Source organism: Lissotriton helveticus, chromosome 10, assembly GCF_964261635.1.
Source record: "Lissotriton helveticus chromosome 10, aLisHel1.1, whole genome shotgun sequence".
Classification (NCBI taxonomy): Eukaryota; Metazoa; Chordata; class Amphibia; order Caudata; family Salamandridae; genus Lissotriton; species Lissotriton helveticus.
Window position 1 is genome coordinate 257,900,170 of NC_136071.1, and position 13,034 is coordinate 257,913,203.

The following is a 13,034-nucleotide window of genomic DNA, read 5'->3' on the forward strand; positions in this document are numbered from 1 at the left end:
AGCCCGACAGGACGATCCTGACAGAGAGGACCCCACCCTCTGGCGAGCAGCAGCAGAGACCACGGGATCCCGGAATCCACCCTTGCTTGCAGAGCAGCAGGATCCGGGGCCCGGCTCCTCCTAAGGAATCTGAGGACCGGCAGCTCCCCGCAGCGCTCCCGCAGCGCTCCCCGTCCTGTCTGCATACAAGCACTACATCCCAGAGCGCGCAGAGCCACCTGTGCGTCACAGGGGGGCAGGCTTCCCATCCCCCTCAGCAGACACCCGCGGCATGTAGGGACGAACGCCCCTTTATTCAAATACCCGCTGGAAACCAAGGACGGACACTGCCCCCTGTTGGCAAGTATCTGCATTAAAGACGGGGCAGCCCAGGAGTCCACAGGTGGACTAGACACGGGCCGGTCCTGTGGCGAGGAGGAAAGAGGAGTGATTGCGTCTGGACTGGTCAAGCAGAAACTCCAAACTAACTGAAGTCGTTTTGGAGCACCCGGGCCTGTTTTACACATTCTTCATTACTTCCCGAGGGGCATCATGGTATCCAGAGGCTACATGGATGAGATTAAAAGTAAGTGTGTTTTTCCCACTGTTGCCACGCGTTTCCTAACAGATGATCGAGGTACGGAGATTTCTGGCGCCAGACGGGGGTTTAGCTAGCGGTGCAGTAGAAACGGCCCCCATGGGTGCCGGGGCCTCAAAGCAAGGGTGCAATACAGGCCCCTACTGCTGGGGGGAGGCAAACCTTCAGGGGTCCCTAAACCCTTCACGCGGTTCCTATTCAGCCTAAGACCGATGTACACCTGTGTGATATGAGACTGAGGGGCCCCTCTTCACATCCGGGGGGTGGGGGTTTGACACGGGCCCAAAGCACCCCAATTATAGCTGCTCTGCCCTACCAAACCAGAGAATGGGAGCATTCCCCTTGCTTGCCCGAGGTCCCATTGCATCCACCTTACCCCACTGCCACTGGAGTTTTTACACAGATGACAAACTCAGACACTTCAAAATGTCCCAGGTTAGAAGTTAATCATACCTTATGCTGTGTTTTCTATGCATTGTTTCACCTCTAGTTTTGCTTTTGACATAAATGCTCACTGGGTAAATACATGGTAGCAGTTCCTTCTTTTTGAACAATGCTAGGCAAAAAGATAATAAATGTGATTGTGCCACATTTATTATCTTTTTGCCTTGTATTTGTTTTATGCTTCTCTTTTTTCCATTTTGTCATATTTTAAAAATATTATGTTTGGAATTAGTATATATTGTATGTTGATACAATTTTTTACTTTTTTGAATTATGTATAAAAATATGTTTTTAATGAAACTCTGAAACAATCTTAAATAATAAATACAGTACTCGTTCTTTGGAATTGTTATTTCTCCCATTTATTATTACATAGACAAGAGGATATAATTGCCTAGGTATGTTTTTCCCCATAATTGTGTGTCCCTGACCTAGGAATTAAACTAATCATTGTTCAGGGGGTCCTTGCTATATACATTATTGCTGTTTGAACTGTGAAATGCAGCAATCTGCAGGCTCAGTGGTCCCCCTGGGACCTGGTGCCTTTGCACCTGCTGCACCAATGTAATCTACGCCCCTGATTTCTATTCTTCCAGACAGAAGTGCCCAGAGACCATTTACTTCCAGAACAGAGCCATACAAACCTGTTCTATCTTTCACTTGTTCATTATTTGTTTAATGGAACAATCACAAACCATGACATCAAGAAGGGGAAGCCAGGGAACTCTCGCTTGCCCTTTGCTACCCCTTGCTACCCCTTGAACTACCTTTGCCACCTCTGTTCTCAGAGGCCATGAAGGCAGATGAAATAACACACAGTAAACCGGTCTTTCAGAGCACCATCCGTTTTATGAAATTCCTCCCTTCTTAACTTCTCCACTGCAAATTAGAAGCTGTTGACAGCTAAGGGTGGGGCAAGGGGTCAACCAATTGTTGCTTCCAGGTGTCAATGGAGGCGTGGTGTCTCTCCTGCTTCAAATGGCATCTTTGTGTATGGGTGTCCACGATGAAAGGTGGTGTTGCTCGTATTGTGTGCACAGGCAGTCCAGAAATTCTAAGCTAGGCTAAAGGGAAATGGAGAATGAGAAGGAGTGCTTGGTTTGCATGGAAAGGTTTGCTACTGTAGGAAGAGCTGCTGACACAATAATCTGGGTGTGTAGCACAGTGGTCACAGGCTTGGTTTCCAGCAGGGCAGTTTCACACTTTTCATACCTTTAAGCCTGATAAAAATTAGTACCACTGATTGGGGTAACATTATCTTATGACAGTGCTTTGAAACTACAGAGTATGTATGAGGTGCTACGTAAAAAGCAATATTGCTGTTAACCTGCACGTATATGTGGTTTAAAGTCAGAAGATTGAAGGCATTGAAGCGCCTTGTGAATGTGTAGCAAGCTACTCCATGGAGCCCAGAATAAATTTGTAGTGTTAGTTGTAAATGCTGTAATTAGCGGTATATACTATGCAACATTATTAGGTATACTGATTAGTTGCATGCAGGTTCTGCTATAGAGGGAATTTAGTTATTTGTTGTTATGGAAGCAGATGCTTTAGTTGTGCACCCATCTGCATTTCTAATTGTGTCTCTGTGATTAAAGGGAATGGAGGAGGGGTGTACTGTTCTGTTGCTTGGTTGTCCTACTACACTTTGTTATTGGCAGTAGTTGTTAGAGACTACTGTTCCACGTATTTAGTGTTATGCCTATGTAGGCTGGGTCAGTGAGTCTGATGAAGAGCCCATGAGAATTTAGGCCCTAATTACGATAGCGGTCGGTCGTCCTGCCGTCGCATTGGGCAGGAGACCATCCGACAAGGAGTTGGAGGTCCCACTGCCCTATTACGATGAGACCGCCAGTACGGCGGTCTGAAAGTACTTTTTTCTACTGCGGAATGTGCTGCGACTAAGGAAAAGGGCCTCAGCACAACCAGCCGTAGAAAAAAGCACTTTGTGCACATCTATGCACCGTGTGCCAGCTACCATGTGGACAAATGGTATGTCTGGATCAGATACGCAAACATGACAGACATTATGGGATACCTGTCATTACTAAGGGAACAATATGGTGCCTGGCACACCGTGCATGGATGTGTGGGGGGCACCACATGTGTCCCCCCCCCCAGGCCACTTAGCAGTGGTTAATTGAAGAGATAGGATACCGACCGCCGCCCAGACGGGATCATGGATCCTGTCAGTGGCAGCGGTCTTTCCCTCGACTGCTGCAGTCTGGCCGATTGCATTGTAATGCGGCGGTCAGACCAGTGGCCTGGATGATGGTGGGACCACTACTGACAGCCTGTCGTTGGCGGTCCCACCAACATCGTAATGAGGCCCTTAGTTCGTAGAGTCAAACAGTATAGGACAGAAGGAGACACAAATTAAGCCTATTATACCAGTCATGCACATTTGGGTGATGGCTCACATGCTGTGCCATGTCAAAGAGTACACGAAGATGGTTTTGCCATGGCCATTTAACAATGAACTTTCCATTCCTCATTACAAGTATGGGCTTAAGGCAGCTATTGGCTCAATATCCTGGACTAGGGACAACATTACTTACACCATGAGTCACATTACATCCTAGCAAGGATGATGCCTCAATGCTCCCGCCTTGTTTGGACGGCTAGCCCCTGGGATGGCAGACCCACATTCCTACACTGGCGCCTCTGGCTGCTCTGTGCCTACTTAGAATGAATCCTCTCAGTTTACCAATAATGAGTTGTTGTGTCTGTCATCTGATGACTCTCAGATTACCTGACTTCTGTGGACTCTGGAGAACCAGGCCCTGAACCCCTCTAGCCTGACATCAGGCCCATTCCCAATGCTCTAGCCATGGCCTCGATTGGGGGACCTGGCCTCTTCCGGCACAGCTCCGCACACAGCCCGGGATGCAGATTGTCCGCACTCACGCAGGACCAGCACCATCTACCTGCACAGACAGCGGTAGAGGTGCAGCAGCTTCTCCCCATGGTCAGACTTGTCCCAGGTCTCTGATCGCACCCTTGAAGGCAACATCCCCTTTGGGGTCTTCCTAAAACCCCTGGAGCCAGGGGCATCTCTGTGTCCTATCAGGCCACGCTCAACCACGACCACAGGTTAGGGGCACAAGAGGATGGTTAGGCGCACAAGAGGAAGGTTAGGCTAACTAAGCCGCCACTTCGAAACCACAGGAGTTTTAATACAGAAATAACCAAATGGATGCTACAAAATACTAAAACGCCACCACCTCCCTATCCCTGCCAAACCTGCTATGAAAACTAGGACTAGACAGTTGAAGGTAAGGGGTATATTGCAAGTAGCTCCATTTAAATCTATAAAAAACAATTGGCTTGTTAAGCGAGTGAACATGATTCCAGAAAATAGGACCCCATTACATGAGACTGCGCTGTGCAGTATTTCTGTTTAACAGCTGTATTGTGAATAGTTGGGGTATAGTCGCAGGAATTCTTAGTTTCTGCTCCATGGGATTTTCTACATAATTTCGCGTTAATTGCACTTGTCGTATAATCCACCATCTGTCTGCTGCATTATTTACAGACTTAAATACAAATATATTGGTAGGTAAAACAGATCAAAAGGTACTTTAAAAAGCACTATGAGTGTCATTGTGCTGCATCAGACCCGTAGCAAACATTAGTTAGTCACAATTCATACGCTGATAGGTGTAGTCAGGTGTTAAACTGGTATTAATTAGGTAATTTTTTTTCCAGACAGTATTAATGTGTATTAAAATGGCATAAAGTGAACAGAAAGCATTGTTATGCTGCATCATTTAAATTTTCTTTCTGCTAATTTTAGTGGATTGTGACACATAATTAATCTTTCCATTTGCCCTAGGCATAGTATATAAATCACAAGAAGGTTTATTTTTTAAATGATAAAGTGTTATTATGTACAAATAATAAGATTCACACCTATGTTACATTGCTTAACTGAATGTTGATAACTGAAGCAATACCAGGTGTAGAGCATCTTTAACTTTCTAACACTTCCCCAGAATTCGCAAGGTTGGGAGACCACTGTTTTAAGTGTAAGTTTCTTCACAGTTGTGACACTAGTGAACCTGCTCTGTCTGCAGTGCTTAATTTGTAAAAAACATAGTGCCGGGGCTCGCGACAGGAGGACACTAGAGCTTGCACCATCCGTTGCCCTGGCAGCACTGCCAATGACAGCACCAACACACTACTCTTAAAAGTGTGACCATTCATACTATTACAGGCCCCCAAAGCTATAAGAATGACTTTGGAGGCAAATAATAATAATTGTAAATTGAAATGGAAATAATAAACAGTAGTTGTTGTGCTCGTACCTAAATTGGCAGACACCACTACCATGTTTGAGACAGTTGTAAGCCCTGATGCTGGCAATTAAGTGCCGGTGCTGAGCACCGGCAAGCACCAGCACAAATTAAGCGCTGTTTGTCTGTCGATGCTGATTTCCTTTCCTGAATTCTCCTGTCTCGCGGCTACTCTGGACGGCTTGATGTTACAGACAGACACATTCATTTCATTAAGTGATTTGCCCAGAATCACAGGTTGCGGAATGTCCCTGCTGAGACTCGAACCCGGTTCCCCAGCTTTGAGGTCGACCGCTCTAGCCATTAGGCCGAGTTGTACTTGCTCAACAGCCTGCTTGATAGTTCTTCTATATGGCTGGGGGTGAGTGCTTCCTTCATGTGAGATGCTAATGGATTATGTTGGATCCCTTCAAGGAATCTGAAGGCTTATTGGATCATTTCCTCCAGCCAGTGAAGGATCACTTGGCCTTCACGTGGGTGTCATGGCTTTAGCTCATGATGTTTCTAGAAACTAAAAGACCAGAGATCTCTTTTCCTTATAAGTACAGATCCATTCCCCTTCCATTTGAAGAACCCAGTTTAGCCTGAATTTTTTTTAAACGTATTCATGTTATATTTATTATAAGTTACTGATTAAGAAAGACAAATATAGCATAGCACTCACAGATGCAGCAATCGGTACTGGTCAATGAACCCCACCACACCCTATTTTCGGTCGGTCAGTCTGAGGCCTGAGGCAAGAACAGCGGAGGAACACACTCACAATGTAGATGGTGTGACTGCCCACCTCCATCATCCTGTGTCCACCTCTGGCAAGGAGGGGTGAGTCCAGCGGCAGCAACTGATTGGACGAAGGTATGTCTGCGTCAGATTGGCAAACATGACACACATTGTGGGATAACTGTCACCACCAAGGCAACCAGAGGGGCTGTGCAGGTTTCCATAGAGCTGAAATATAACTACACCCAGATTCAAGTGGATGTATGACATTAAAATGCATGCTTTTACCACGCATGCTTTTACATCGCAGTTTTTACAACGCATAGTGCTTTGGGGTGCTGGATAGTGAATAGTTCAATTTACTATTCCAACTCCAGTCCCCGTGGACACTAGGGAAGGTGTTGGATAGTAAATCAAATATATTCCCTATCCTAGAGCGCCCCCCAGCGCAATGCGTTGTAATGGTTTGCGTTGTAAAAGTTGCGATGTAAAAGCACTGCGTGGTAAAAGTTGCGTTGTAAAGGATGTTTCCCGATTCAAGTAGCATTGATTCCATTCCCCAAAAGACACAGAGGTCGATTAAGAGTGCCATGTATTTCCTGATGGGGCTGATAATAGAGTCACCAGCCCCATTGAGATTTACAAGGTTGCAGTAAATACATGGAACGTGTGCTGTTAAACTAGGAGATGTTTGGCTAAAGTAATCAAAATCTCTAGGTGAAGTATCAGGGAATAATAAAGACTAACCTGGGTAATCAGGACCTGTAATTACTACGGAATACTTAGGGTCCCACACATAATATCTGCTAACTCGGTCCTCAGAGTTACAGATGCCCCTGATATCTGTAACCATGGGAGAGTGTGAGAGAGGGGTTATGGGGTGAGGGCAGGAAACTTAATAAAGCTGGTTGTAGGGTTTCCCCGGCGAGGCTTGGGTATAACTCTTAGTGGTCAATTGCCTATTGCCAGTGTGTCTGTATATATGCCAGCCTTTGAGCCAGGTATGGAGGTGCACCTTTTTACTTTGAGTAGCTCTGTGTACCACCATAGTGGAAAGACCGAACCATAGGACAAAAAACTGCCCGTGTGTCTCCTCTAAAGGAGAAAGGATCATACACAAGGGCTGAAGAAAAGTCATGCTGTTGATGGAAACTGAAGGGGAAGGAGAAGGAATGACCTGAAAAGAATACTAAGGAACAAAATATCTAAAGGTAAGCTTGTATAGATTTTCTATACGTAACTTCACATAGACATACCTTGGTAATATAGATATATCTTCAAGGTATGGAGTTAAGAATAGTAAATCCTTACTACCCTATGTGCACTTACCTCTTCAATGTTTTGTCCCTCAATATTCTTGTAACGATAGTCTGTCTCGTCGATATCCTGCCATCGATAATTCATATTACAGTTTGATTGGGTGCTCATACCCTGTTTTGATCTTCACTAGAACTAAAGGCTCAATAGGGGAACAACCAAAATCAGAGATTGTCACTCTGTCCAGCACAACACCAAAGAGCAGAATTCACCAATGACATTGCTGAGTCTGTATCTCAAACTTCATCCATGAAGTAGATCCATTGGGGGAGAGGTGCGGCGCCGTGGCCAGGGCGACTGACGCTGGACTCTGGGGATCATGGTTCGATCCCCGGCTGCAGATTAGCCCAGCACCATGTGACTCTGGGCAATAGCTTTCTTAATCTTCCTGAAAGAACCTAGAGACCCTTATGGGTGATTGTTCGCGCTTTACAAATGTAGATTATTATTATTTTTTTTCTACTCCAGCATGAGTGCAACAAGGAGGGAAGAGATAAAGTAGAGCTTTGAGTGACTGCTACTTCTCAGCATGCCTTTGTAAGGTGCTCTTCTGTTCCCATGGCTGCCGACTCCCTGCCGTTCTGTCGTCCACTGTCCTCCCTTGTTGATCTCCCACCCAGCCATCTGCTGAACGCGAATGTCTGCTGTTACAGTGTCCTGATTCAGATTACACTCCCTCCCTGAACTATCACCATCAGTGGACATCCTGTGCTGAACCAGTGTCAATGCAATCCTTTGTAGACTGAGTTTGTGTAGTGGAAACCTAGACAAAGGGCAAGAGAGCAATGTACAAAGTCATTGGCAGAAACACAGTCAAAAAGTGATTGTAAGGTAAGCTGGATTCAAAGAGTAGGGGCAGACTGTTAGTTTGTCATGATGCTTTGTTCCTTAAAAAGGTGCACCATCAGTGCTTTAATAAATTGGAGCAGGGTTGGGGGCAGTCCTGATGGGTAAACAGATGTTGTTCCAGATCCTGGGTGCATAAATAGAGAATGACCCATTCCTGGTCTTCTCTTTTTTGCACTTTTTCATCTCCACTCTGATGACGTCCTGGCTGTGGGTATGTCATTAGCCCTCAGGGGTATTGAGCTTGCTGCCAGATTGGTGGGCTGATAGTCATAGATGATGGCTTTGTAATGATGGAGCTGATTTTGAAGATGGTGCAGGCAAGTGCGGGGAGCCAGTGGCGGTCCATCAGGGTGGGGGTAATGTAGGATGTGAATCTACTTCGTCAGGCCCTTTATAAGACTTGTAGTTTGTAGATTTCCCATAAGAGAGGCCAGTATGTTTACCAGCCGGGTTTACCCAAGATCTCCCTGGCACCTGTAAAAGCCTGCCTCAACGCTGCCGCCAGGAAGTTCTACCACATTTCACCACATCTGAAAGTTCTGAACTGGCTTCCTCTACAGGCCAGAATCCAACTCAAAATGGCATGTATCACGCACAAGGGCATTATACTCAAACTCCCCTGCATATCTTGCCCAGAAACTCATGATATCTGGAGGAACCAGAAACTTGCGCTCCACCAGAGACCTCTTGCTTCAACCAGAACTTTTTAGGAAAAGAAATCTTACAATCGGGCCTTCTCTGGGGCCGCACCAAGAATATGGAACTCACTCCTGCCCGCCATCAGAAGAATCCCGACTCACTTGAAAAAGGATGCCAAAACCATCCTAATGGGCAAATTCCTCGCCTAAATTTTGCCTTCTGTTTCACTCAGAGACCTTGTTCTATCTCCTCTGTAATGCATCCCCTGGAGTACACAGACACTATCCTCCCGGCACCTCCAGCCATCCCTCCATGGACCTTGGGACCTTCGTTTCTCATAAAATGTAAATTGTACTTTGTCCCTTTTATCTTGTATCCAGCCCCCCTCCAAGTCTTTTGTATACTACTGCTTATTCCTGTAAAGCGCTCTGATACCCTAATGGGTCAAGTTTGCGCACCACAAAACTAAATAAATCAATAGCGTACAGAACAGGAGGCTGCAGAGCAGGGCTTTTCCCCCTTCCAGATGAAGGAGTATGAGGGCTTAGACAGAAATTCTGAATTCACTTTCTGGGTGACATGGTTTCATTTTCTTCAGTCTTTTTATTCTTTGTTATATGTTCCTTAAAGGTGAGGTCAGTGTTTGGAATCAGTTTTAGAAACTTGCCAATTATTGAAAAGTTGTGTTTGAATACATCCAGTTTAATGTTGTTAAGACAGCTTTGGACTAGGTGCTGCTTGGTTTTCTTGGCAAAAAGTGGAAATTCTCTCTTGGTGGCTCTGAGCTTCCTTTAGGTCCTGGACATCCAGATCAGGATGGGGTGCAGGTATTGTTTGAGGTATTGGATGCCTGGACAGGAGAAGACTTTCAAGGACTGTGCAGTTGCTACAATCACATTATTTTGCAAGGCCCATTTGACTTAGGAGTACACAGACGGGCTAACCAAGTATGTGCCAAGTAGGTCTCTTCGGTCAGCAGGGGCATGTAATCTAGTCTGCCCCAGGTTCAACCTTGCGTCCATTGGCGGTAGAGCCTTCTCTTATACCATCCCTCAGGCTTGGAACCGCCTACCAGCTGATCTCCGGAAACGAATCTCCTCCCTTTTAGGAAATATTTGAAGACTGTGCTTTTCCTGGAGGCGTGGGGGCCTCTTTGAGCGGATAGCTCGGTGCTCTGCTGATGGCGTATGTCCGCTGATAGCGCTTAGAGACCTCTGGGTGATAAGGCGCTCTACAAGTGTATGATAACATAACATAACATAACTTAGACACATCCCTGTGACCTTAATTGGCCTATGACCATATCTGATGAAGAGCCCTCTCATAGACAGAGACTCCTGTGCAGTCCAGCGCTTGTCATATAAATCTCTTTTAGACATGTAAGCATGAGACGACTATAGCAAATCCACAGATTTTTCTGATCTGAGAACTGGACACAGAGCGTTTAGGCCTCACTGCAATTGTACCCACAAGTGCCACACTCTTTTATAAGAATGCGACGTATATAGGCATTCTAACTCCAGAGACAGTCAGTACAGATGTCTTGCTTAACAGTATTGCTATTTCTTTTTCTGTTCCATTTCACTTAAAGAATAACGGGCAGATTTACAAGCCCCTTGCGCCTCTTTTATGGCACCGTTGCGTCACTTTTGTGGCGCAGCAGTGGCGCAAAGCCAGCGCCATGCTGCGGGGTATTTACAACGTGACACATCTGGGAGATGCGTCACGTTGTAAAGCCCTGCGCCATATGTAGGTGTTCCGGCGCGCGGGGGGGGGGCGTTCCGGCGCAGGAACACCTCCTAAAAGTGGCTGAGTGAACAAAAGTGACGCAACAGCACCATAAAAGAGGCGCAAGGGGCGTGTAAATCTGGCCTTTTAAGGCCATGCTGCGTCAAAACCCTCCGCCTGCTTGAAGCAGGCATAAGGATAGACACAGCATGTTAGGGATAGGGCACCCCCAAGCCTTGCTGGAGCTGCGTAGCGATTGCGACGCAACTCTAGCAATGCTCCGCCTTTCCGACGGGGGATGCGTCACACATCTGCCCATCTGCCCATCTGAGCGCCACGGTGCGCCACATTGTAAATGCGGCGCATCAGTGGTGGCGCACGGGTGGGCAGATGCGTCGCAACTCTTCTGGCGCATCTCTGCTGATTAGCAGAGATGTGCCAGAAGTCGTAAATCTGCCCCTAAGTACTTAGTGATAGAACTGACTGGACAGCCAAAGTTTTGTGAGCTTTTTATGTGCACTGCATGTAAGTTTCATCATAACCCCAAGCTTCAATAATATACCTTGACAGATATGCTTTGCTTGCTCCTGAAATTCTAAAATGGAGGCACTTAGCAAATCAGTGAGCTCGCAGCTGTGTCCGGTTCCTGTGGTTCCAGCGACAACATGCAATGCCTGTGATAAGATCTGCGCAATTGCCCCTGAGCACAATAGTCTCTGGAAGACTGGACTGGCAGTGGGTTTCCATCAGGTAGTAATGCATAAAGTAGTAAGTCCATATGGATGTCGGATACTTCTCTGCATCCAGCTGTAACTTATTAAAGGAATCCTGTAGTGCAAGGAAATACATGTCGAAAAAATATGTAAAGAGGCTTTTGCCATTCATTCTGCATTACAGGACCTTAGAGAGATGGTCAAGATATTCCTTGGTGACTTGGAACATCCTCATTACATAAGGGTGGGCATACTTTGTCTCCACCCATACATAGTTTTCTGTCCTTTGAGCAGACATCATGGTAAGCACACCAATATTATTCTCCTGAGAAGGACTTTCATAGACTGCAGAAAGCAATCATCAGTAAGAGTGTTAGCTCAATTACATGTGGTCTCTCCAAGTAATGAAAATTAACCCTCAAATACATTTTAAAATCTGCTCTGTCTTCCTTTGAGTGACTGAACGTAGTCTTTGAGTCTGATGCGCTATAATGGATTTGGGCATTTTCCCAAGAAATCTTTTGAAATTGTGCCAAGCAATCCATTTTATTTTACAGTACAGTTATCCGATTATATTGGCTAAAAGACCGTGGATGTGTACACAGCTATGAAGAGAAATTCCTAACAGGGGAGGAGGTGAAAATTGAGTCCAAGCAGGTTGAAAAAATCTTTCAGGATGAAACCCTTGGCGGAAGAGATGGGACTTCAGGTGTTTTGGGAATTGGTGTGATGTTGGGCTTGTGGTGAAGAGGCAAAGGAAGAGAGTTCCACAGGAGGGGGCCCCTTAATGGTGTAGTGACCTGTCCCTGGATAGGAGGTTTGTGAGACAGTGCTGGGAGGCCGCCCTTCAGCATCTGGTCAGGAATCATGGCTTATGTTTGCTGTTGATGACCTCCAATGTGTTCTTGCTGCATTTAACCAGGATTAAATTCAGAAACAGGATGCTGATCTCCAATAAGCATAGATGGTGCCCCTCTTTGGTTCAATGAAGGTTTATTTTGTATTTATCTAACATATTCTATGCAAACCACTTTAAATTCACACTATTAGCTAGTGCTTAATGTGTAGAGTTTTAACCAAACCATTGCCACTTTCAACGTGCCAACTGGAATAAGGATTGTTGATTGCAATGCAGGAGTGACAAATCCAATGCATGCCAAGGAACTCTTGAATCTCTACGCAGATAAACGCGCCCCCGTTATTCTGAGCCACCTCAGCCCGACCTGTTCTCTTATAAAAATATCTTTGAGGGAAGACTTGATTTTAGTGACTATGGTCTACCCAACAAATAGTATGCCTCGCCTCTTCATACCAAAAAAAGGAAACATCTTTTGGTGGTGAATTGATTTAGTGTAGTGGAAGGGCCATAATGAATAGGACAGCCACAGGAAGCTACATAGATAGTTGCTGGCGGTCTCTCTTTATGAAGAACCGGTGTTCAGCGTAGGATTCTTTTTATTCAAGAGTGGTGCTAAATTGGCAGTAGCTGGCAAGGGCATATCCAGCTGCAGCCTCTCTTCAAAAGTGCTCGGTGCCGAAACATCTAACCCCAACTTTATACACCTACTACACTGCCTGCCTACTTCATCTACACTACATTCTGGGATATTAAATCGTCAAAGGTAATTAATAATTTAAAAAAGTTAATGGTAAAAGCTTAAACGTAAACATGGGCGACTTAATTCAATACATTTTCAAAGAAAGAGAGGGCGACACAACCACTACCCTAAGATAATGAAAAGCTCAGTGGGT

At 45.6% G+C, this 13,034-nt stretch overlaps 1 protein-coding gene across 1 annotated transcript in view; it reads left to right on the plus strand.

The window, feature by feature from the left end:
- The first annotated feature begins 399 nt into the window (after nucleotides 1–399).
- Nucleotides 400–13,034, plus strand: part of PLCD1 (phospholipase C delta 1) — a 298,909-nt gene continuing 286,274 nt past the window's right edge. Inside the window, exon 1 of the mRNA XM_078665274.1 lies at nucleotides 400–565. Within this exon, the coding sequence (XP_078521400.1) occupies nucleotides 532–565 (34 nt within the window). The 5' untranslated portion in view covers nucleotides 400–531. The remainder of the gene's footprint in view (nucleotides 566–13,034) is intronic.